At 42.1% G+C, this 27012-nt stretch overlaps 1 protein-coding gene across 1 annotated transcript in view; it reads left to right on the top strand.

The window, feature by feature from the left end:
- The window catches only part of LOC126259524 (carboxypeptidase B-like), a 93008-nt gene extending 81605 nt beyond the window's left edge, over positions 1 to 11403 (top strand). Inside the window, exon 9 of the mRNA XM_049956390.1 lies at positions 11081 to 11403. Within this exon, the coding sequence (XP_049812347.1) occupies positions 11081 to 11271 (191 nt within the window). The 3' untranslated portion in view covers positions 11272 to 11403. The remainder of the gene's footprint in view (positions 1 to 11080) is intronic.
- Positions 11404 to 27012: the final 15609 nt, after the last annotated feature.

Below are 27012 nucleotides of genomic sequence, written 5' to 3'. Positions count from 1 at the left end.
CTCCAGAAGTGTTCCATGTCTGTTATGTTTGGTGGATTGTCTATTTTAATGTGTGTGTTATCTATTGTCTGGTAAAATTTCTTTTGGTTTTGTTTCCTTCTATTTTTACTTTTTTTGTATCTTCTAAGTCGTTTGGCCAATGCTTGTAATTTCTGCTTCTTTTCATCTAATTGCTCTATCGCTTCTTGCTGTGAGATTTTACTTAACCTTTTTCGTTTTTTTTTCTGACATTTCATTTCCTATAAATTGTGTTAGCTGTCCGATGTCTTTTCTCAGTTTTTCTATTCTGATCTGTAGCCTGTGTTGCCATGCTGGTTTTGTTGGTTTCTTCTGTGTGTTGGTTGGTTCTGATCTCTGCCTAGTGTGTATATTTAGTGTAGTGAGTGCTCCTATATAAACCAGTAGTTGTAACTCTTCCATAGTTGTGTTTTCATTTATTTTGTTGTGTATGATTGTGTTGATAGTTTTTATTGTTGTTTCGACTTGTGGGTTATTTGGCGGTCTATGCAAGAATGGTCTAATGTCTGTATTTGTGTCTTTGTATTCTATATATGTCAGCTGAAATTTTTCTTCTATATCTAACATGTGTGTTACTTCGAGTTCTATTTGTGCTTGTTCTGGTGGCTGTCTTAAGATTTAGTTTTCCTCTGATTGTTTAATTGATGCGTGTTGTTCTTTGTTTGTTTGCTCTGGGATGTTTGAGTCCATTACTGTATTTTCTTCTTCTTCTGATTGCACATTATTTTGTTCCAGTATTTGTTGTACTTGTTGTTTGATGTTTTCTAATTCTGACTGGGGTAGCCTGTTATTTTTTATTATTACACGGATCTGATCAGCTAGTCGTTGTTCTGTTAAAAATTTTAATTCTGGGTATCTGATAATAAATGTTGTGTATACTTGTGATCTGTATCCAGTTGTGTTGGTTCCTAGGTTTGTTGCTTGAAAATAACAGAACATGACGTGTCGATTAACTTCATCTGACCATCTCATCCTCTGTCTTTGTTTTCCTTCTAGGGTGGTTGCAGGAAGCATATCCTGCAACACACCTCTATTTGGATTTAAATCATTTTCCAGTTGGCTAGCAGTGTCGTTACCATTGTGGGCGGGCATAGAGTTCAAACATCGTCCCCGACCATGACGGCACTTGTCCGAGGCTTCTTTAGGTCTGTCCTGAACCAACTAATCACACTAAAAGGGGGGTTAGCCCTATTAGTGGTTTGTTCTTTTCGTCGCTTTTTACGACTGGCAGAACATACCGGAGGCCTATTCTTTTCCCGGGCCTCCACGGTTTTATTATTATTATTATTATCATTATTTATTTATGTTACGTTTTTTACCGAATCACTACTCTGTGTTGTCTAAGTAATCTTTCACTTTATTCAATGTACTGCTTAACAGTTACTTTTTATCAGCCATATTAAAGAATTTCGTTTTAGTAATCTCTTTAATCCCTACAGACAATTTATTGTACAGTTTTGTTCCCTGGTAAAAAGGCTGTTTTGCGTTTTATTTGTAATCTATCTTGGTGAATGTAAGTTCAGTCTAGTTCGTGTTTCATTGCCAAGGACAGAGCTGCTTGTTCAGTAACTGTGAATGTTATTTTTGATGGGCACAAATAATTGATAAATTTACTCAAATTATAAAGCTGAAATCCCCAGTTTCTTGAACAAATCCTTACACTAGCTCGGCTGCTACTTTTTGTTATAATTCTTTTGATCCTTCTGTGTAGTTTGAAAACTGTGTTCCTATTTTGTGCACTTGTTCACCAGGAAAACACTCCCTATCTAGGAGTTGAGCATACATATTAATAGTATGTGATTAAAACACAGTAGCTGTTATAGCCTGATGAGAGGAATATAACGCCATAACTTAATTATGACATTCTGTTTGCAGCCATCTTAGTGTGTTCATACCACTTCAACTGAGAATCAATATTCATTCCCTGAAGTTTTATGTTTGGTATATGTTCTACAGAGGTCCACCTACATTCAACTGAACAGTGTCGTTTCCCTTCCTCAAACTGAAATTCCTGTCTTTGTTTTCTTTTTCAGTGTCAAATTACTGCATATTCACAAACCGTTAACTTCCTTGAGGGTTACATTTGCTTTCACTGCAAGGAATTTTCCAGTTTTATTAGTGACTATAATATTGCTGTCATCAGCAATGAGAACTTTCTCCCCGTGGCTCTCACTGTAGGGAAAGTCGTTGATGTGTATCGACAACAGTATTAGTCCTAATCTGCTATCCTGAGAAATTCATATTAAGGTATTTTGGTTCTCATAACTGTTTCACTGAAACATTTGTCTTATCTGAGATATGCGTTTTCTCTACTATTTGTTCTCTATCTAATAGTTACCAGTCATTAGCTACTACTTTTACTCCTAATGATTCTAACTTATTTAGTAGAATCTTATGGTCAAACATCTATAAATGCTGCTGTGACATGCTCTTCCTCGACAATAGCATCAAGAACCACTTTTGTGGATTTTACTATAGCTAATTCGGCAATTTTACCGCTTCAGCAACTAAAATTTGATTTGCTTACAAGGCTATATTTATTCAAGCAATTCATTAACTTGTCTTTCGTAACTGATTCCATTATTTTTAAGACTGATGTCAGTAGGGAAACTGGCCGATGTTTTCCCTATTTGTATGAGTGTGTGTGTGTGTGTGTGTGTGTGTGTGTGTGTGTGTGTGTGTGTGTGTGTGTGTGTGTGTGAAGTTTACGTACGCTCAACGGAGAGGTTATCAGCGCCCTTACAAATGTGAAAAGAGATGAATATGGAGAAAATGGCTAAAAAAGTTGTCATACAGTTAGAAGTAAACTAACGAAATCATACGAGGGCAGTTCAATAAGTAATGCAACACTTTTTTTTTCTCGGCCAATTTTGGTTGTAAAAACCGGAAATTTCTTGTGGAATATTTTCAAACATTCCCGCTTCGTCTCGTATAGTTTCATTGACTTCCGACAGGTGGCAGCGCTGTACGGAGCTCTTAAAATGGCGTCTGTAACGGATGTGCGTTGCAAACAACGGGCAGTGATCGAGTTTCTTTTGGCGGAAAACCAGGGCATCTCAGATATTCATAGGCGCTTGCAGAATGTCTACGGTGATCGGGCAGTGGACAAAAGCACGGTGAGTCGTTGGGCAAAGCGTGTGTCATCATCGCCGCAAGGTCAAGCAAGACTGTCTGATCTCCCGCGTGCGGGCCGGCCGTGCACAGCTGTGACTCCTGCAATGGCGGAGCGTGCGAACACACTCGTTCGAGATGATCGACGGATCACCATCAAACAACTCACTGCTCAACTTGACATCTCTGTTGGTAGTGCTGTCACAATTGTTCACCAGTTAGGATATTCAAAGGTTTGTTCCCGCTGGGTCCCTCGTTGTCTAACCGAACACCATCAAGAGCAAAGGAGAACCATCTGTGCGGAATTGCTTGCTCGTCATGTGGCTGAGGGTGACAATTTCTTGTCAAAGATTGTTACAGGCGATGAAACATGGGTTCATCACTTCGAACCTGAAACAAAACGGCAATCAATGGAGTGGCGCCACACCCACTCCCCTACCAAGAAAAAGTTTAAAGCCATACCCTCAGCCGGTAAAGTCATGGTTACAGTCTTCTGGGACGCTGAAGGGGTTATTCTGTTCGATGTCCTTCCCCACGGTCAAACGATCAACTCTGAAGTGTATTGTGCTACTCTTCAGAAATTGAAGAAACTACTTCAGCGTGTTCGTAGGCACAAAAATCAGAACGAACTTCTCCTTCTTCATGACAACGCAAGACCTCACACAAGTCTTCGCACCCGAGAGGAGCTCACAAAACTTCAGTGGACTGTTCTTCCTCATGCACCCTACAGCCCCGATCTCGCACCGTCGGATTTCCATATGTTTGGCCCAATGAAGGACGCAATCCGTGGGACGCACTAGCACTACGCGGATGATGAAGAAGTTATTGATGCAGTACGACGTTGGCTCCGACATCGACCAGTGGAATGGTACCGTGCAGGCATACAGGTCCTCATTTCAAGGTGGCGTAAGGCCGTAGCATTGAATGGAGATTACGTTGAAAAATAGTGTTGTGTAGCTAAAAGATTGGGGAATAACCTGGTGTATTTCAATGCTGAATAAAACAACCCCTGTTTCAGAAAAAAAAAGTGTTGCATTACTTATTGAACTGCCCTCGTAGTTACTCACTCACTGCCACCTCACTCGTGATGACCACACAGTCACTCTGCGCCTCTTATTCCTAGTGTTTCCAGCTAACTTAGTAAAATCTTACAGTGAGCAGTACCAAAAGCCTTAGAAAGCTCTAGAAATATGCCTTTGACACACTCATCTTCGACAAGAGGGGGAGCGAATGGTGTTAAACGTGGGATTAAAACGTAAGTAAAATGACACAGGAGCTAAAATATCAGCACTGGCTGACTACTTACAAAAACAGTGGGTGAGCCAACAACTCTGTTAAAACATTTACGACATCTCCCTCAAATTTTAGCAAACACATCACAGAACGTTAAAACTCTAATCACATTTGTTTAAATGTCTCTTAAAATAGAGGCCAGATCTGTCGGCAAATCTGCCGCTGCCCTCTGGATCGAAAAAAAAAAAAACTCAGTGTAGCGAAATGTGGGGCACAGTGATTTGTACGCCACAGGCACCACACATCGAAGGACGCTCCCGCCAGAACAAGAAGCCATGCGCCCAAGATCTGTGCTCTATATGAAGATGGGTGAAAAGAAGCTCATCCCGACTGCGTGGCTAGAAGGAGGTGCACCATGGCCGCGATGTAGGCTTTACCAGACGCATCTGTCACTTCCAGTTACTCTGCTTCCCGCCCACACATGACTCGGCAATTCAACAGCGAGATGATAGTATGCACGGGGACAGCACACTGAACTAACTGAGGACCGCTACAGTCTTCCTTGGCTGCTACATCTGTCCTTTCGTTCCCTGCAGTAGCCGAGTGACTCGACACGCAACAAAAAGACACCTCCTTGCCCAGCGTTTGGAGCTGGAGGAGGACGTTTGGATATTCTGAACTACCTATCTGCTGGGTACAAGCATTTTAGAGAGTGAAGGGAATAAGAGCAGAGAGCGAATTTAGGACTCTAAATACACTTCATCTCCTTCAGTGCCTGGAAGTTCGTGAATAATTCTGCGTCGATGGCACTAAAGTCTGGGTTCAGTCGGATCTTGAGGACACGATCGCGGGAAACAAGAGAGTAACCAACGGAGCCTCCTGCAATTTAGAGTTTTAGAGCGCAGTTAAAATGTTATAAAGGAATTTATTAAATACATATGCAGAGGTGCAACCTTAACTGCAGTGCACTAAATCTAAAATTACCCTGGGCCTCTACAGTAACCAGTGTTGCAGGCATTGAAACCTTGGATTTGGGATGTCTTGTGATGTATCTTGTGATCCACACCAAGGGACGTCAGCATAACTTCATGCAGATCCCAAATTATCTCGTTTCTCATGGACGATTGATAAAGAGACTTTCCATAAATGGACGAGCAGCCGTAACGTATGCTGGTGAATTGAGCGTAGCGAGGAACTTGCACGTCGGACGCACCACCGGCGTAGGACGGTAAGTGGTGGTTCAACAGCCTAGGCACAGAGACTGGGTATGGGGCTGGTCCTGAAAGCGATTATGGCCAGCCAGATCTCCTCATGATTGTCAGGTAAGAATGCCTCGCTAATCCGTACACTGTGCACTCATAGTCCAGCTGCGATCACAAGAGGGCCCTATAAAACTGGAGCAGACATGCCCTGTCCATTCCCCAAGACCTGTGGCTAAGACACAACAAGAAATTCAGTTCCTTCTGGGCACTTGCCTTCAGGTCTTTTAGGTCCGGTAACCACGACGGTTTGGAGTCAAAACTAAGGCCAAGAGACCTCACAGTATCTTTAAAAGGGAGAACGGTGTCCCACATACGTAACTCAGGTAAGGTAAAAAGACGATGAGAACGATGAAAATGAACACACACACACATTTCTTTGCAGAAAGTGTAAAACCAATCTATGTAGCACACACCTCCAACTTCTTTACCGTAAGTTGCAATTGATGACACATTACTGCGATACTAGAGGGCGAGCAGAAGACTAAAAAATCGTCCACAAATAAGGAGCACTGAACAGGATGTCTTCAGTGGGTGTTGCACTGTTAATACCTATGGAAAAAGAGGGTGACATTTAAAACACTGTCTTGTAGAACATCATTTCCTACGCAAAACTATCTGACCGTGTATCAGTAACTCTGTACCTAAAAAGGCATCTTGAGAGGAAGGACCGAGTGAAGATGAGAAGGTGACCACGAAAGCTCCATGGTGTAGCTGTCTGAGAATATTGAGCCTCCAAGTAGTACCGTACTCATTACTGAACTCAAAAAATACCCCTAGATAACGCTGCTAACGGAGGAAAGACTGCTGGGTTTTAGCCTCTTGCAGGGCCAGGACATCGACAGTTGATCAACATCACCTGAATCCATACTGAGGAGCTGCCTGGTTTTCAATATACAGACTTGACAATGGATGACCAGGTACTCTACGGCCCTTCCCACACAGCTTGTTAAGACGATGCTCCGGTAACTATTGGGGTATGTTCGGTCCTTTACTAGTTTGAGGAGTGGTATCAAAATTACCCCCCGCCACGAGTCGGGAAATTCACCTGACAGCCATACTGAATTAAAATATTGTAAGGGGGTGTCCTTTGACACCGTATGCAAAAACTGCAGCATGCTGTACCAGATTTAGTCGTGACCAGGTGCCACATCACGAGCGTCGGACAGTGCCGAATCTAGCTCCCATAGCAAGGATGGGCAGCTGTAGGACTCTTAACTGATGGACCAGAAGTCTGATTCGACACTCCGCATGGTGGCACGGTAACGACAGAATACCGAAGCCTGGTTGGCAGTGGCAGTAGCCAGCATGCTCTGCCACTGCCTGCACGATGTCTCCAGGTGTTGTTTTGAGACACGCCTGATTCAACAACACTGCTATAGGTAACCGACTGCGTTTACTGGAAATCCTCCTGATGGTTTTCCATACTTTCGTAGAACAAATGGAGCGATTTAGAGAATCCATGAACGCTTGCCATGACCTATTCTTAGTCTCCTTAATTACGTGTCGTGCCTTGGTCCTCGCTAATCGAATGGGTGCGAGGTTTTCCGTTGTAGGGCGGCACTTAAACCGTCGCAGACCCGCTCACCAGACCTGAGTTACTAAAAGGCACTCATCAGTACACCAAGATGACCTGAGTACTTCGAGATGGAGAAGCCACCAGAATAATGTACCGGATTTAGTCATGATCAGGTGTCATACCACAAGTATGCCACTCGATTGATGTGGTCCACCTACTACTGGCGCTGTTGCGGCCTCCAAAAACAGCTGGCTGGATGAACAAAGTCCAATTGCCTCTGTTAACCATCCTTCATGGCTGTATAGGTTGAGAGAGAGCTTCATCCAGTAGGTGAATCTGGAGAGGGGAGTGGTCACTCGAATGAAGGTCCTCAGTGACTTCCTACTGAACAGGATGACACCCCTGATTCAACACCCCTGATTCAACAACACTGCTATAGGTAACTGACTGCCTTTACTGGAGCAGGTAGGGAAATAAGGGTCCACAGAGACACAGTCCCACTTGCGTGTGTCAGGCTTATACAACTGAGGTCGGGTAGTTTCCTCAGATTTTGCCGGCTAATGACTTTCCGCCTCTTCTCATCGGGTCACAGTGCACCTTGAGATTGAGGGTTTCATAGAGGTTTCTGCCATCCTCGGGATCCGGGCAATCAAGCCATACAATACTCCACCGCCGCACCGTACAGTGATCGCTGAAGCATGCCCAGAGCTTACAGTGACAGGGGACTGGCGGCGCGTACCAAGCCTCAGCTCAGGAGCACCAACGTCACCAACCCAAAACCAGCAAACGAATGCCGAGCCACTGAGAGCTTCTGAGATATCTTTCTTTAGCAAAAACACGACTGTTTCCTGTTTTGATTACTCTGGAAATTTCCATGGTGTGAATTACTCATTTATCATGTTTGTTAAGAGAGCTTGTAAACTCCTAATGCATTGCTTCAGCACCCACATTGGAACTTCATTTAAGTCTACTGACTTATTATTCTTTAGATTTTCAACAGCTTTTATGACTTCATGCTCTGTGGTTGGTAGTAACTCCATTGCACAATTACTTTTAGAGTTTGTAATTGTTTTTGGTAATTTTGTTGTAATTTCTCTGTAATACTTGAAAAATGGTCAGTCACCTAATTTGCTAGGTGGTGTATGGATCACTTATTGCTTTATCCCCATCCTTATCAGTATGTTTTTATGTGTTGTTGTTTTTATGTGTTGTTTATATCCCCCTGTTTACTGTCTCATGATATCACAGAGTGCATTGAATTTCTTCTTTGCATTGGATGTCAACAGTACATTGCTATATTTTTTTTTTATTGACTTTACATTTTGATGGCGAGTTGCTAAGTCTATGAAATGTTCCCATTACTTTTTCCAATAATTTCTTTTCCTTTATTACAGGCAGTATGTGTACCGTTTGCTGTGTTAAGATCTATATTGTCAGTGCTTATAGCAGAATTTTTAAAGATGCTGATTATACTCTTTAGGCAGAGTAACCTGTTATCTGAATTTATTCTAAAAAGGATCTACTTCTGCTACCAATGACAACAGGTATTGGCTACGCATGGCCCGAGATCCACCCCCAACACTCCCATGAATCAGCTGTACCAATTTTCCCTTCCCAGTCCAGTTTAGGTGTCGGCTGTGACTAGTTAAATCCCATCTATCGATAGTCCCGAGTGTTACCAGAGCAATATGCGCAATGTCGGCTGCCAACAGTGTAGTTCCTAACTCATTAATTCGGCTCAAAGCTCCATTGAGGCATAGCCGACCATGACATCGGAACAGCTCGACAAAGTAAACATTGATGTCACGAATCAGGGAAACTATCTTGTCCAGGTAGTCATCTACTACATATGCGATATCCCAGTTCAAACTGTTTTCAGGTCCATCGAGAATCATAGTAGGATCCTCTTTTTCAAAATACTTACTTAAAACTCCAAAGTTATCTATCATTTGACCTAGCCCAACAGTTCCTGCTGCATACTTTCATCAACTGCTGTGGCATTGTGTCCCTTCCAATGCAGGAAACGAACTGCCAAACGATAATACACTTTATCAATGCCCTAGGCCATTTTTGTTTTTCCGCTATCAGTATAGTACGGTACTATGGCACAGGGATTACAGGGTGTACCAGGACTTTAGGAATGCGGCTGAAACTAAAAAGAAAATGTTACTTTATTTTTCGGATGTCGTAATTAAAATTTTATGACTAACCTTCGTATTTTTCATGCCCTCCATTTGCCAGTAAAGGAAGAATTTTTAATACAGTGCAGTGACTTCTGGAATACATAAGTAAACGTAGATCAAGAAGTACACGCGAATGAAGGCTCATTTATTACTTAATACACAAATTAAAAAAAAAAGTTTTGCATCACCTCGGTTACGAGAGTTCCGGAATCTGTATAGAAAATTGGAAGAGATATCAACATGAACATCATTTCCGCCCTTCTTATTGCTCATGAAAACCACACAATGCATGTTGTACCATTGATGTACACACTAGTACCTCTAATACCTAGTAGCACGTCCTCTTGCATTGATGCATGCCCGTATTCATCGTGGCATACTATCCACAAGTTCAGATTGTCCCACTCCTCACCGGCGATTCGGCGTAGATCCCTCAGAGTGGTTGGTGGGTCACGTCGTCCATAAATAGCCCTTTTCAATCTACCCCAAACATGTTAGATAGTTAGATAGGTTTCATGTCTGGAGAACATGCTGGCTGCTCTAGTCGAGCGATCTGGAGAACATGCTGGCCACTCTAGTCGAGCGATGTCGTTATCCTAAGGAAATCATTCACAAGATGTGCACAATGAGGGCGCGAATTGTAGTCCATGAAGACGAATGCCTCGCCAATATGCTGCCGATATCGTTTCACTGCCGGTCGGAGGATGGCATTCACGTATCGTACAGCCGTTACGATGCCTTCCATTACCGCCAGCGGCGTACGTCGGCCCCATGTAATGGCCACACCAAAACAGCAGGGAACCTCCACCTTGTTGCACTCACTGGACAGTGTGTCTAAGGCGTTCACGCTGACAGGGATGCCTCCAAACACGTCTCCCACGATTGTCTGGTTGAAGGCATATGCGACACTCATCGGTGAAGAAAACGTGATGCCAATCCTGAGCGGTCCATTCACAATGTTGCTGAGCCCATCTGTACATCTGTACCGCGCTGCATGGTGTCGTGGTTTGCAAAGTTGGACCTCGCCATGGACCTGGGGAGTTAAGTTCCGCGTTATGCAGTCTATTGCGCACAGTTTGAGTTGTAACACGATGTCTTGTGACTGCACGAAAAGCATTATTCAACATGGTGGCGTTGCTGTCAGGGTTCCTCAGAGCCATAATCCGGAGCGAGTGGTCATCCACTGCAGTAGTAGCCCTTGGGCGGCCTGAGCGGGGCATGTCATCGACAGTTCCTGTCTCACTGTATCACCTCCATGTCCGAGCAACATCGCTTTGGTTCACTGCGAGACAGCTGTACACTTCCCTTGTTGAGCGCCCTTCCTGGCACAAAGTAACAATGCGGACGCAATCGAACCGCGGTATTGACCGTATAGGCATCGTTGAACTATGGACAACTCGAGCCGTGTTCCTCCCTCCTTGTGGAATGACTGCAACTGATTGGCTGTCGGATCCCCTCCGTCTGATAGGTGTTGCTCATGTACTGTTGTTTACATTTTTGGGCGGGTTTAGTGACATCTCTGAACAGTCAAAGGGACTGTGTCTGTGATCCAACATCCACAGTCAACGTCTATCTTCAGGAGTTCTGAGAACCGGGGTGACACAAAACATTTTTGATGTATGTAGTTGAACACGAGAGTCTAGAGCCTCACGATTTTTAAGACTATGCTTTTATTTTTCATTTCTAAGATTTTGTTCTCCATTCTTGTGGACTGGCATATATGTTTCCAAATGATGGGACTACCTGTGTTTTCGCAGACACGGCGTCTGGCGTGAGCAGCGACTGGGTGAAAGGTGTGGCTGGAGTGAACCTCTCCTTCACCCTTGAACTGCCTGGTGGCGGGGACGAGGGTTTCGATCCTCCAGCATCCGACATCCTCAGCATTGTGACACCGTTCTTTGAGGCTATACGCGTCTTCGGCCAATATGTTGCTGACAACTATGGATGACGGAGATCGTATCTGAAGCAGTTTCTATGAGTGAGATATGATTCTTTATGATAAATAAAATTTCCTGTATTATATTCTCGTTGTCAGTGTAAAGGCAAATAATAAATTATACGCAGCTTTCGCCACCCCGTCTACAGTGTAACACATTTCTCCTGACTCACCCTAGTTAGCAAGCTAAGTAAAGGTAAATAAACATTATCTGTATTATGGACCCGAGATATTAGTTGATAAGTTAACTGTTATATAGCATCTATTCAACGTACAAAAAGTTGTGTTAACAGTCACTACTTATTTCGTGAGTCTCGTTATCATGGTCAGTCTGACCGACCTCAAATCGTCAATCGGAGCAACTGTTTGTAACTAATGGAAAGAATAAGTGGATTTAAATATTTGAGGTATTGCCTTAAGCATACAAAATCAGATGATGTTGAAATCAAGTTTGAAAGATGTATGCATTTTTGTGGCAAAATGCAACGAACTTTTAAACGTAAGGTTCGAACGGAAAACCGATCGTTGCTCTACCGTTATTGTTGTATGAAGCAAAAGCTGGGGTCCAACGTTTGAGCAAATAAGACAAATTGAACGGTCTTAAATGAGATTTCTCACGATGTATGTCGCGATAATCACACCTAGATCGTACTAAGCTCTAAATTAAATGTGGAAATACTTACGATTCTTGTCGCTGATCATGTTCAACGTAAGGAAAACAATAGAATCACTAAGCTTGGTGATTGTAGTGGTAAGTTCCTATGGCACCAAACTGCGGAGGTCATCGGTCCCTAGGCTTACACACTACTCAATCTAACTTAAACGAACTTATGCTAAGGACAACACACACACCCATGCCCGACGGAGGACTCGAAACTCCGACTGGAGGAGGCGCGTGAGCCGTGGCAAGGTGCTTTTAGACCGCGCGGCTACCCCTCGCAGCCACAAAGCTTGCATGCAATGTAATCGTAGAGGAAAAAAGAACACTGTCAATTCTTTAAAAAGGTGGCGTGAATAGCTCTCAGGCGGAACAATTCAGTGGGGCTAATCTATAATGTCGATGATGATAGTTGTCAGACGTACTCGAACAAGAAAAGTAGCAGTGTTAAAATAATACATTTGGACAAAATGTCCTCGTTTTACTTTAAAGTTTCCAACTTATACCAATATGTTTTGTTCATCATTCACTAGTGCGCCTCCTTTTCTCTAGCACGTCTCCATCCCCGTTCACTTGCTGCCACATCAACTAATTTCTAACACAATGGTTTGTGCATAAACACTGAGTACTACGTCACATGAATACAACAAGTTATCAAACTTCCTTCCCCAAAAATAGTAATAGTAAATTCGTTGACATGTATCCCATTTGTTTTTAAAATATTGTGTGCTTTCCGTTCAACAGTTAGGCTGACCTAATTTAAGGTTGTGTGTATGCTGGAACGCTAATAACACCCTCTTATAGGTTATAGGTTGTAATTTTTTCAGACTACATCTAGGATAGTTCTGCCTGTGTAAATCGCCTCAGGAAAATGCCGGGATGGTTCCTTTGAAATGGCACGGTCGACTCTGATCCCCTCCCCCAAACCAACGAAACAACCAGTTGGGCCTGTACGTATTTCGATTATGCTGAATTCTTGGTAAAGCAACCATCACATGGTGTTCTTCCACATCGCTACGTGCATCACAATATGAAATGGACATGTAACATTATTTGTTTGTGATGTCATTTGATAAAGCCCAAGGGGACAACATTAGCTATTGCTGATGAAGTGAAATAATGTTTTTTTAACAATAAAAACCTGTATCTCTCAGGATAATGGTTTCAATTAAGTGTAACAATTTTATCCTTCAACAAATGTTGGAAAAAGTGCCAGTTTGAAACATAAATACTTAAAAATACATAGGAATATAAAAAAATAAAATTCAATATTTTAAAATAGTAGCTGAAATTGAGAGGGGGTATAAACAACTCCCTATTACACAACATCGTTGAAACTTCGTGAGCTGTAGTGTCACATAATAACTCATTAGAGGACAAAGTGGAGGTCTGTTGTGCTTTCTGATGATAGCCGATTCTGCCTCGTTGCCAGGGATGGCCAGACGAGAGCCTGCAACCAACTGTCTGAAGCCCAGACATATTGTTTTTTTTTCTTTATTGTTATTTCACTCCCCATAATGGGGTGGGCTGGCAGCAACACAACACTCCGCTCTTCAGCCAAGAGATTTACAAAAACCATAAGCACATGAGAAAAGAATACATAAACGAGAATGGTAAAAATGGGCGAATAAACGATAACAAAGACAGACGAGTATGAAATGTAGATTAAAAAACAGACGAGAGCCACACACATATGCGGAGAATGAGCACTGTAGACCGAAGCAAAAACAAAGAAGGACCACAGTGGGAACACAATTAAGTAACACTGTTGGTGGCGATGTAACGTAGCACTGCACACGGCACTGGAGAAACACTGACACCACAACAAAAAAGGATTTTTAATCACTGCACCAAAGAGGGGGACCTATCACCGTTTGAAGGGAAGGGGGGAAGAAAAGGGAGGAGGAGAGACAGGAGGAAACCAGGAGGGGGAGGAGGAGGCGGTGGAGGGGAGAAGGAAAGGAGCCAGAAGCCCGGAGGGGGGGGGAACAGAGAAAGAAGGTAGGTGGCAGGGGAAAAGGAGAAAGAAGGGAAGGGGGGAGTGGGTGGGAGAGAGGATGCCCTGAGGAGGGGGGAAGAAGGGGACATAAAAGCTAGTAGGAGGGGTATATGGAAGGCGGGAGGACATTATCTGGGAGGGGAAGTTGGCGGAAGCCACCTTGGGCAAGGGTATGGAGCGTGTGAAGATGGAGACCAGGCGGGACACTGTGGTACAGGCGTAGCAGTGGGCTGGGGTGGGAGAGGACGGGGGAAACCAAAGGATTGGGAGGATCCAGTTTGCAGGAGACTTATAGGATTCGTGTTCATTCAAGGAACAGGAGGAGATGGGGGAAGGGTATCAAATCATAGAGGATCCGCGTGAGGGACAGGAAACGGATGTGATGAGAGGGACTTGTAGTAGGTGTGGAGGGGGGAGGGGGCAGAGATCGAAGTGGGACGGGTACAGCATAGAGTGGGGAGGATGAGGGACTGATAGGTATGAAGGACAGTGGAAGGGTCTAATACCCATGTTCGACCAGAGAGGAGTTTGAGAAGATTACGTGCCTTGGCTTGGACTGTCTGGAGATGGGAGGTCCAGGAAAGGTGGCGGTCGAGGGTGATGCCAAGGTACTTGAGGATGGGAGTGAGGGCAATGGGGCGACCATAGATGGTGTGGTAGAGATCCAGTAGGCAGGAGGAGGGGGTGGTGTGGCCCACAATGATTGCCTGACATATTGGGCATACACCTAGAGTTATAGTCTGGAGCGTGATGAATGACAGTAGGAGTACTCTCGTTGTTATAGCAAGCACCCTGACTGAAAATCTGTGAATCAGTCTGGCGATTCGATCTACTCTGCTGGAATTCATGAACAGCATTCTTATGGTACTTTCCAACAAATCTGTCTCCAATCGTGCATGTATTACACATCATCGGATGACAACTCCAGCGTCGTCCACAATCAGCATTAAAGGTTTCTGTATTGACTGACCAAGTGCAACAGGCATGGAACTTCATCCCACAAACTGACATCCGGCATTTGTATGACACAATGCATATGTACTTGCATGCTTGCATTGAATATTCTGGCGGTTCACAAATTATTGATGCACCAGCATTTCACATTTGCAATGGCTTTTCTCGCTCTTACATTAACTCGTGAACTTGCAGTGCTAATCATTTAAATATGTTACCTAAGCAAATATATTTTAGAAATTTTATTACTCTTCATTAGTTACTTTTTGATGATTGAATTTTTTCCGTCAGTAGTATTTCTACAAGTATTGGAATAATACATGGTGTCGATTTCAAACCACGTACATTTCAAAGGTCCACAAAAAAATCTACAGTAGATATGATAATAAAGTGCACCATAAGTTAGACAATCTCAAACAATTTAGATTATCAATCAGACTGCCAGCTATCGTCGCCAGAGTGCAGCATGGTCGCATAACGTGAAAACGGCGACTCAGCAGCAGCGCGAGCAAGCACTAGTATAGTTTGCAGAAACAAAATTGCCGATTATCGTACAAAGAAATTATCGTAGGTTGTATGGATGTGATTCACCTAACGTAAAACAGTTAAGGAATTATACTGTAAGTTACCGACATCTGTAAGTGTTCTGAAATATTCTGGTAATGCACGTCGTAGTGTGTCGAAAGAGACAGTGGAGGACATCAGACAAGCGTTTCTCAGAAGTAAATTCGGCAGGCGTCTAGACAACTTAATGTGTGCTGAACAACATTGTATAGCGTAGACGTCATATGTATGCTTACTAAGTGCCAATTCTGCTACATGTGATGCCGAACGACCAAACATGCCGATAACAATTTGATACGGATTGTTCAAGTAAGGGTGGTTCTTCTTGTCTCTGCATTTCTCATCATTCCTAGCATTGGAGCGGCGAAGCCATGTTATTGCTTCATATTATAGAGTATGCAGTGACAGTCTGGGCGCCGTCATACTGCACCGTTTGCACTCCTTGCTATAGCTCCACTTCCCATTTAGCAGTGAGGTACAGATGTCTCCCTACTTTTGTGATACTGGCACTCTTTGCATGCTCTAGATTACGGTTGTGACACATGGTCTGTGTTTGACTTGGTTCTCTTACCGTCTGTGTCCAACAATAGCTTCCAAATTAAACAGTGCACTCGGAAATAAGGTTACTGTGCAACAACTGTCCTTTCTTCAATAAATTCGCCCTGAATTTTAGGTTGGTGCTACCCTATAAAAACTCCATTTATATAGGCCATAATTACAAAAGGTTTACTTTCAACAGTTATTGCGTAACAAAAAATGGTTCAAATGGCTCTAAGCACTTTGGGACTTAACATGTGAGGTCATCAGTCCCCTAGACTTAGAACTGCTTAAGCCTAACTAACCTAAGGACATCACAAACATCCATGCCCAAGGCAGGATTCTAAAATGCGACCGTAGCAGCAGCGCGGTTCCGGACTGAAGCGCCTAGAACAGCTCGGCCACATCGGCCGGCTGCTGCGTAACAACTCAAGAAAGTAGGTTTACTGCTCATTATCACTCCGTTACTTAAAATTTAGTTTTAATTTTTAATTACTATGAACTGATAACGAATATTACTAAAAGTAAACCGAGCGAGGTGGCGCAGTGGTTAGCACACTGCACTCGCATTCGGGAGGACGATGGTTGAAACCCGCGTCTGGCCATCCTGATTTCGTTTTTCCGTGATTTCCCTAAATCGCTTCAGGCAAATGCTGGGATGGTTTCTTTGAAATGGCACGGCCGACGTCCTTCCCTAATCCGATAGGACCGATGACCTCGCTGTTTGGTCCCTCCCCAAAATCAACCAACGAAATGTAATCCCAGTCCTTATTGGTTACGTATGGCGTCAAGCCAGTCCTCAGGGTTTTATGAAAAGGTAGGCCTCAAGCGTCGGTAGAGCATACAAGTTCCTATAAGGAACACATGAATTTTAAATATCTCTTCCGTAGTAATATGTTCATTTTCCTCTGTGTTTAGCTTATCGATCAAGTGTAGTAGTTGTGGATTCAAGGTGTGGTTAAGAAAGGTAGGATACTCAAAGGTTTGTATGGCCAATACAACATTGGTTTTGACAACTTTATCATGGCCGTGTCGGTTACGGTTACAGGTAAGTCGTGCCATTAATCAAGATGCCATTATTCTACAGTTGCATTGTTTCCATGCCCCTAGTTTCACATCCTCCTAACAGTCGATTATTACAGTTTCTGTAGAACAGACGGTAAATTTACTGGGTTCCTATTCTTTGAAAGTGTGGTTCAGGTTTCAGCACTTCCCTGTGACACTGTGTGGTGTGATTCAGAATACTCAATACTTCCTTCGGGTGTCCCTGTCGTCATGCCACCTAATGGAAAGGAAAGACTGTCAGTCGCCCTACCTTCTTCAAAAGAGTGACCACATAACTACACTACTGGCCATTAAAATTACTACATCAAGAAGAAATGAAGATAATAAATGGGTATTCATTGGACAAATATATTATACTAGAACTGACATATGATTACATTTTCACGCAATTTGAGTGCATAGATCCTGAGAAATTAGTACCCAGAACCACCACCTCTGGCCGTAATGACGGCCTTGATACGCCTGGGCATTCAGTCAAACAGAGCTTGGATGGCGTGTACACGTACAGCTGCCCATGCAGCTTCACATGGATACCACAGTTCATCAAGAGTAGTGACTGGCGTATTGTGACGAGCCAGTTGCTCCGCAACCATTGACCAGACGTTTTCAATTGATGAGAGATCTGGAGAATGTGCTGACCAGGGCAGCAGTGGAACATTTTCTGTATCCAGAAAGGCCCGTACAGGACCTGCAACATGCGGTCGTGCATTATCCTGCTGAAATGTAGAGTTTCGCAGGGATCGAATGAAGGGTAGAGCCACGGGTCGTAACACATCTGAAATGTAACGTCCACTATTCAAAGTGTCGTCAGTGCGAACAAGAGGTGACCGAGACGTGTAACCAATGGCACCCCATACCATCACGCCGGGTGATACGCCAGTATGACGATGACGAATACATGCTTCCAATGTGCGTTCACCGCGATGTCGGCAAACACGGATGCGACCATCATGATGCTGTAAACAGAACCTGAATTCATCCGAAAAATGACGTTTTGCCATTCGTGCACCCAGGATCGTCGTTGAGTACACCATAGCAGGCGCTCCTGTCTGTGATGCAGCGTCAAGGGTAACCGCAGACACGGTCTCCGAGCTGATATTCCATGCTGCTGCTAAAGTCGTCGCACTGTTCGTCAGATGGTTGTAGTGTTGCAAACGTCCCCATCTGTCGACTCAGGGATTGAGACGTGGTTGTACGATCCGTTACGGATAAGATGCCTGTCATCTCGACTGCTAGTGAAACAAGACCGTTGGGATCCAGCACGGCGTTCCGTATTACCCTCCTGAACCCACCGATTCCATATTGTGCTAACAGTCATTGGATCTCGACCAACGCGAGCAGCAATGTCGCGATACGATAAACCGCAATCGCGATAGGCTACAATCCGACCTTGATCAAAGTCGGAAACGTGATGGTACGCATGTCTCCTCCTTACACGAGGCATCACAACATCGTTTCACCAGGCAACGCCGGTGAACTGCTGTTGGTATATGAGCAATCGGTTGGAAACTTTCGTCATGTCAGCACGTTGTAGGTGTCGCCACCAACGCCAACATTGTGTGAATGCTCTGATAAGCTAATCATTTGCATATCACAGCATCTTTTTCCTGTCGGTTAAATTTCGCGTCTGTAGCACGTCATCTTCGTGGTGTAGCAATTTTAATGGCCAGTAGTGTACAATAAGCAATTACTCACAGTAATGTCTTGTTAACCCCTAACATATCATACAAATAAAATACTGCACAACAAAAAAAGATTTATTGTTACTATAGAGCATATGGGGCCCATGAAATGATTACGTTTAGAGATCAACAGCAGAAGCGGTTCTGAGGTACCAGGTATCGGCCCATGCAGGAATGTCAATATTAGTTTGTGGTGTAACCTCCACAGACGGCAGTGTTGCCGCTGACTCTGGCATGCAGTCGATTGTACAGATGGCGAATACTGTCCTGGGATACGTTCTGCTACGTCTCCTCGACCTGTTCACGTAGTTCCGTAAGAGTTGTTGGTTGACGAATGGAACAGATACTTTTCGTTCCATAATATTCCACACGTGCTCGATTGGAGATAAGTCCGGAGAATGTGCTGGACAGGGAAGTTGCTGCACGTCTTGCAGAGCTGTGAGTTTCACGGGCCGTGTGTTGTCGAGCATAGTCTCGTTGGAACAACACATCACCTTCCTGTTGCAGAAACGGCAAAAGAAAGCGTCTAACAACATTCTGCCCGTACCAAGCGCTAGTTAGTGTCCCCCCCAGAAACACTAAAAGGTGAACGAGAGTTGTAGCTTATCGCACCCAGACCATAAGACTTTGGGTGGGGCCAGTGTGTCTTGGACGAATGCACTGTACGAGATAACGCTTACCAACTATACGTCATATGCGCAGACGACCATCACTTACGCGCAGACATAATCTTCTGAAATACCACATCTTAAACGGTTCTATTCTCTTCTTTTCTAGTTTTCCCATAGTCCATGTTTAACTACTACCGAATACTGTGCTCCAAACGTACATTCTCAGAAATTTCTTCCTCAAATTAATTCCTATGTTTCATACTAGAAGACTTATCTTGGTCAGGAATGTCCTTTTTGCCAGTGTTAGTCTGCTTTTGACGTCCTCCCTGCAGAATTCCTTAACTTCATCTACTGCATGATCAACAATCCTGTTAAGTTTCTCCATGTTCTCATTCCTGCTACTTTTAATTACTTTCGTCTTTCTTAGATTTACTCTCAGTCCATATTCTGTACTCATTAGATTGTTCATTCTATTCAACAGATCCTGTAATTCTTCTTCACTTTGACTGAGTATAGCAATGCCATCAGCGAATCTCATCACTGATTTCCTTTCACCATGAATTTCAATTCCTCTCTTGAACCTTTCTTTTATTTCTGTCACTGCTTCTTCGATATATAGATTGAAAGTATGGGCGAAAGAATACATCTGTGTGTTACCCCTTTCTCAATTTGGGCACTTCTTTCTTATTCTTCCACCACTTATTGTTTCCTCATGGATCTTGTATATTACCGGTCTTATCCTATAGCTTACCCCTATTTTTTCCAAAATTCCAAACATCTGATACCATTTTGCATTGTCTAACGCTTTTTCCAGGCCGAAAAATCAAATGACTATCTCCTGATTTTTCTTTAGCCTTGCTTCCACTATCAACAGCAACACCATAATAATCTTTCTTGAGCCTTTACCTTTCCTAAACCCAAACTGATAGTTATCACATCCTCAATTTTTTCCCATTCTTGTGTATGTTATTCTTATCCCCAACATGGATACATGAACTGTTTAAGCTGATTGTGCGATATTTCTCGCACTTGTCAGGTCTTGCAATATTCAGAATTGTATGGATGATCTTTCTCCGAAAGTCAGATGGTATATCTCCAGACTGATACACTCTACACACCATCGTGAATAGTTATTTTGTTGCCGATTCTGCCAATGATTTTAAAAATTTTGATGGAATGCTATTTCCTCTGCCTTATTTAATCTAAAGTCTTCCAAAGCTCTTTTAAAATCTGATTATAATACTTGATTCCCTGTCTCTTCTATATCGACTCCTGTTTCTTCTCCTATCAGACAAGTCTTCCACCTCACAGAGGCCTTCAATGTACTCTTCCAACCCATCTTCTCTCTCTACTGCATTTAACGGCGGAATTCCAGTTGTACTCTTAATGTTGCTGGCCTTACTTTTAATTTCACTGAAGAGTGTTTTGATTTTCTATATGCCGAGTCAGTTATTCTGACAATCATTTCTTTTTCTATTTATTCACATTTTTCATGCAGCCGTTTCGTCTTAGCTTCCCTGAATTTCTTATTTATTTTATTCCTAACTGACTTGTATTTCTGTATTATTGAATTTCTCTGAACTTTTTTGTACCTCCTTGTTTTCTCGATCAACTGAAGTCTTTCTTCTGTTACACATGGTTTCCTCGCAATTACCTTCTTTGTGCCTATGCCTATAGTTTTTTCCGAGCTTCAGTGATTGCCTTTTTTTTGTCATCATCTTCTGATTGGTTTGATGTGGACCGCGACGAATTCCTCTCCTGTGCTAACCTCTTCATCTCAGGGTAGCACTTGCAACCTACGCCCTCAATTATATGCTGGATGTGTTCCAATCTCTGTCTTCCTCTACAGATTTTGCCCTCTACAGCTCCCTCTAGTGCCCTGGAAATCATTTCCTCATGTCTTAACAGATGTCCTGCCCCTTCTCCTTATCGGTGTTTTCCACATACTCCTTTCTCTCCGATTCCTTATCTTATCAGTTATAATATCTCTTTAAAAAATATAATGTAACTATGTTATTTTGAGGAAACACTCTCCTAGTACATTTGTGTCCTTTGATTTATCATGATCTGTTACTGTTTTTTAGTGGAGTTAGTTTTTACTTTAAGCTTTCAGAAAAAAACACAAAAGAGTTATAATAAGCAGAATAATGAATTTCGTAGGTTACCAATTACGTATTATATCTGGTTTTATCGAGCGCCAGGCTCCCTACAAATTACTGTAAATGCAATAGCATAGTAGTACTCAGCTCTGAAATTATCACAGAAAATAGACAAGTTTTAATAAAATTATTTCATTGGATTACTTCAATTAATCTCACAGAATATTTTTACTTAATTTCTTCCGCTCCGGCTATCAGACATTGTGCCGTGAAAAAATATTTTTAAATGCACCGCGTAATGGCAGCTAATTGTTAACAGTCAGAGATCACTGCTACTCGCTCCGCAGCAGCTGGAAACATGATAAATAATTTTCATTAAATATTCTTTTCATAAGATAAATGTGGCGTAGGTTCTTGAAATAACACACGGAGATCACTTTATACTAATATATTCTTACTAGGACACAGTTTACACCATTAAATATTTGCAATTACGTTACGACAGAAACAAAATGCTAGCGCCGCACAATAGCTTGCGTACCTTATTCCAGCTAACACCAGCACGAACAGAACAAAACAGACTAGACAGAAGAATGAACATTGCATTGTGTTTTATACTCTTACAGAGATGATAATACTTCTTTTAATTACTTACACATTATAATCTCATACACTAAAAATAATGTATTTTCTGCATTTATCGATATTTATATTGTATATTTTTACAGTTAAATCAATGATAAATCAATGTTTGCAATTCATTTTGAGTCACATACAGTGATTTTTATTTATGTTTCACCTCGATAATGGTGAATATTGCAAAAGGGACACTACACAGTCCACCTAATTTTCAACATTCGTCTGTAGAACCACATCTCAAATGCTTAGAATCTCTTCTGTTCCGGTTTCCCCACAGTCCATGTTTCACTCTCATACAATGCTGTACTCCACACATACATTCTCAGAAATTTCTTCCTCAAATTAAGGCCGATATTTGATATTAGTAGAATTCTCTTGCCCAGGAATGCCCTTTTTGCCACTGCTAGTCTGCTTTTGATGTCCTCCTTGCTCCGTCCGTGATTGGTTATTTTACTGCCTAGGTAGCAGAATTCCTTAACTTCGTCTACTTTGTGACCATCAATCCTGATGTTAAGTTTCTCGCTGTTCTCATTTGTACTACTTCTCATTACCTTCGCCTTTCTTCGATTTACTGTCAATCCATACTCTGTACTCATTAGACTGTTCATTCCGTTCAGCAGATCATTTAAGTCTTCTTCACTTTCACTCAGGATAGCAATGTCATCAGCGAATCGTATCATTGATATCCTTTCACCTTGTATTTTAATTCCACTCCTGAACCTTTCTTTTATTTCCATCATTGCTTCCTCGATGTACAGATTGAAGAGTAGGGGGCGAAAGGCTACAGCCTTGTCTTACACCCTTCTTAATACGAGCACTTCGTTTCTGATCGTCCACTCTTATTATTCCCTCTTGGTTGTTGTACATGTTGTATATGACCCGTCTCTCCCTATAGCTTACCCCTAATTTTTTCAGGATCTCGAACAGCTTGCACCATTTTATACTGTCGAACGTTTTTTCCAGGTCGACAAATCCTATGAAAGTGTCTTGATTTTTCTTTAGCCTTGCTTCCATTATTAGCCGTAACGTCAGAATTGCCTCTCTCGTCCCTTTACTTTTCCTAAAGCCAAACTGATCGTCACCTAGCGCATTCTCAATTTTCTTTTCCATTCTTCTGTATATTATTCTTGTAAGCAGCTTCCATGCATGAGCTGTTAAGCTGATTGTGCGATAATTGTCGCACTTGTCAGCTCTTGCCATCTTCGGAACTGTGTGGATGATGCTTTTCCGAAAGTGATATGGTATGTCGCCAGACTCATACATTCTACACATCAAAGTGAATAGTCGTTTTGTTGCCACTTCCCCCAATGATCTTAGAAATCCTAATGGAATGTTATCTATCCCTTCTGCCTCATTTGATCTTCAGTCATCCAAATCTCTTTGAAATTCTGGATCCAATAACGGCTCCCCTATCTCTTCTAAATCTACTCCTGTTTCTTCTTCTATCGCATCGGACAAATCTTCCCCCTCATAGAGGCGTTCAATGTATTCTTTCCACCTATCCGTTCTCTCCTCTGCATTTAATAGTGGAATTCCCTTTGCACTCTTAATATTATCAGCCTTGCTTTTAACGTCACCGAAGGATGTTTGGACTTTCCTGCATGCTGAGTCTGTCCTTCCGACAACCATTTCTTTTTCGATGTCTTCATATTTTTCCTTCAGCCATTTCGTCCTAGCTTCCCTGCACTTCCTATTTATTTCATTCCTTAGCGACTTGTATTTCTCTGTTCCTGAGTCTCTTGGAACATTTTTGTACTTCCTCCTTTCATCGATCAATTCAAGTATTTCTTCTGTTACTCACGGTTTCTTCGCAGTTATCTTCTTTGTACCTATGTTTTCCTTCCCAACTTCTGTGATGGCACTTTTTAGAGATGTCCATTCCTCTGCAACTGTACGGCCTACTGAGCTGTTCTCTATTGCTGTATCTATAGCCTTAGAAAACTTCAACTGTATCTCGTCATTCTTTAGTACTTCCGTATCCCACTTCTTTGCGTATTGATTCTCCCTGACCAATGTCTTAAACTTCAGCCTAGTCTTCATCACTACTATATTGTGATCTGTGTCTATGTCTGCTCCTGGGTACGCCTTACAATCCAGTATCTGATTTCGAATCTCTGCCTGACCATGATGTAATCTAACTGAAATCTTCCCGTATCACCCGGCCGTTTCCAAGTATGCTTACTCTTCTTGTGATTCTTGAACAGAGTATTCGCTATTACTAGGTGAAACTTGTTACATAATTCAATTAGTCTTTCTCCTCTCTCATTCCTTGTGCCAAGCCCATGTTCTCCTGTAACCTTTTCTTCAAGTCCTTCCCCTACAACTGCATTCCAGTCCCTGGACTGAGCATTGCGTTCTGCGCATGTTGTCAACATTAAACCAGGATTGTCACGCGATCTCGGGACTTCGCTGTGCGTGTGTGCTTTCTGCAGCGTTTGAAGTTTATAAAACCAAGAGTTATTGTTGTGTTTCACCGTTTGTTGATAGTGTAATAGCGATGGTGAATTACGTTGTTGCTACGGATGCAAAGAAAAATATGTGAAAGGAGGGATAGTAACTTTTCATGGGTACATTCCATATAGCTTGTAACGTCTCTTAGCAAAAGACATATTATGTGATAAAGAGAAAACATTGTATGTCATGTTTTGTTCTTGTATAAAATTATGTACTGTTTTTTTTATTTATTTTAGATAATATCTGTGTCGGCGAGTACTGCAACTGCCACAGACGATACTTATTAAATATCAAACAAAGATGAGAATATGTGACTAGTATAAATAATACAGAACGAACATTAATTTCTCTGTCGTCTTCTTGGAGTTACGTGAGTAGGATAGCCTGTGACGGTATATTGTACGCTAGTGTAGCATTCTTTTGTCAAGATTGAGAGACGTACGCCATTACGTACTCATTGTAAAGGTGTGTAATAATTTCATCTATTTAAATGTTTTGAATAGAGTTACTTAGTGAAACCTTGCATTATGATTTGTAATAAGCTTGCCTGGCATATTATCCCATCCCTTTAAGACATTTTCAGTTGTTTAAATATTATTCGTGGTGCAGAGCTGCGCTGCGAACGAACGAGCCGCCGCCGCGGCGCATTCAAACTGCATTAAATGAAATCTACCATACCGCAAAGAAGCGGGAAGGTAATGGTGAAATAAAATTATTTCTTTCAGCTTTCGGACTTGCAGAGCAGAGCAGCAGATTTTATGATGTGTTTTGTAGGTTGACGCGGGCTGCTGATAATATATTACTAACAGTACAAAAAAGATAATTTACCTTCATAACATAAAAGAAATCTTGCTGTGCTTGGTTCTGGTCTGGCAAACCTTATAGTAAAAACGTCTTTTTCTCCGATAATAGTCTCATGTTCTTGTGCTAATCGTGGTACTTATTGGTGTTTTACTGTTAACAAAAATCCACTGCAAAATTTTGATGTTGAACAATCATTGCGAACTGTAACATCAGTATTCATAACAAAGTAATTTTCATTAACCTTTTCAATAACTATAAAGTAGGGAAGATATGTTGAACTTTATAGTGAGTTACAGTAACGAAAAAAAGGTTCCTTTAATAGAAAGCCAGATCCAGAAGAATAAGAACATAATATTTTTCTTTTTGTTGAAAATTAATGATCCCAAGAAAGTCACGGCACAGCATCACTAAAAGGTATTTCGGGGCTCTTTTCGTAGTAACATATTTCATTTAATATACGAGTTGTTACGCGAGTAATAGTAAAACAAAGCAAATAATATAAGAGCCAGCGAAAAGCTCTAATTATAGTTTTCATTTTAGTAAGAGACACTGTATACGTTTAAAAATTTCGAGACGCATTATAATTAAGACTTGATTCTGTAGATATATTTTTCTACGATTTTGTGACTATATAATAGATATTACGGCTCGTACAAAAGCTTACAAACAATCGCTTCCTCTCGTAAATATGCTAGTGGAACAGGAAAGGGAAAGGTTAGTTGTTTCAGTAAATACTATCCTCCATGCATTTATCAGTGAATTGTCAATTATGTATATAGATTACTCCGTCTACTATTTATTTAATGAACTGCGAGCAAGTACTTAAAATGCGTTAAATAAATACCTCAAAGTGCCACCAGTATGAAAAATTGTGCTTTAGGTCGCAAAAACGAGAAAATAAATACGCAGAAATACAAGAAGAAAGGACGAATTAGCAGGGATATAATCGCTAATGTGTGGTAAATTCGGTGTTTTTCGGACACTTGCGAAAGTACTAACGTACTGTCAAGTCGTTTTGCAGGACTATCACTGCAAAAATGTACTTCAGGCTCTGTAATAATATAGAGTGCGGTATCATACCAAAAACTACTAAAAATCGAGTGCATCTGAACTATGACACCTATCGCAAAGAAGCTGAATGTAATATCACTTGCCCTTAAAAGTTACGTAGCTCGTTTATTCCCGGTATCAAATGGATACTGTTAAAATGTCTGCGCAACATACGAGTATATAAATAATCCACGACACGTACGAAAAGAATCCGTCTGTACTAGAGATGTAGTGACATTCTAAATATACAGGTCGGTATACGAACAAACACACGACTTCCCGAGATCACGTGACCAGGCCGGCAATGTATATTGACAACACAAAATCTGTGCCGGCCGGTGTGGCCGTGCGGTTAAAGGCGCTTCAGTCTCGAACCGCGTGACCGCTACGGTCGCAGGTTCGAATCCTGCCTCGGGCATGGATGTGTGTGATGTCCTTAGGTTAGTTAGGTTTAATTAGTTCTAAGTTCTAGGCGACTGATGACCTCAGAAGTTAAGTCGCATAGTGCTCAGAGCCATTTGAGCCATTTGAACAAAATCTGTTCCGCGCATGTGAGTGCTCACTCCAGAGATATTTACTCTATGGTTCGTTCTGGTGTTAGATGGAATAAGGTACACAAGCTATTGTGCTGCGCTAG

The sequence above is a fragment of the Schistocerca nitens genome, chromosome 5 (genome assembly GCF_023898315.1).
Source record: "Schistocerca nitens isolate TAMUIC-IGC-003100 chromosome 5, iqSchNite1.1, whole genome shotgun sequence".
In the NCBI taxonomy this organism is placed as follows: domain Eukaryota; kingdom Metazoa; phylum Arthropoda; class Insecta; order Orthoptera; family Acrididae; genus Schistocerca; species Schistocerca nitens.
This window is presented reverse-complemented; position numbering and strand designations above follow the sequence as displayed.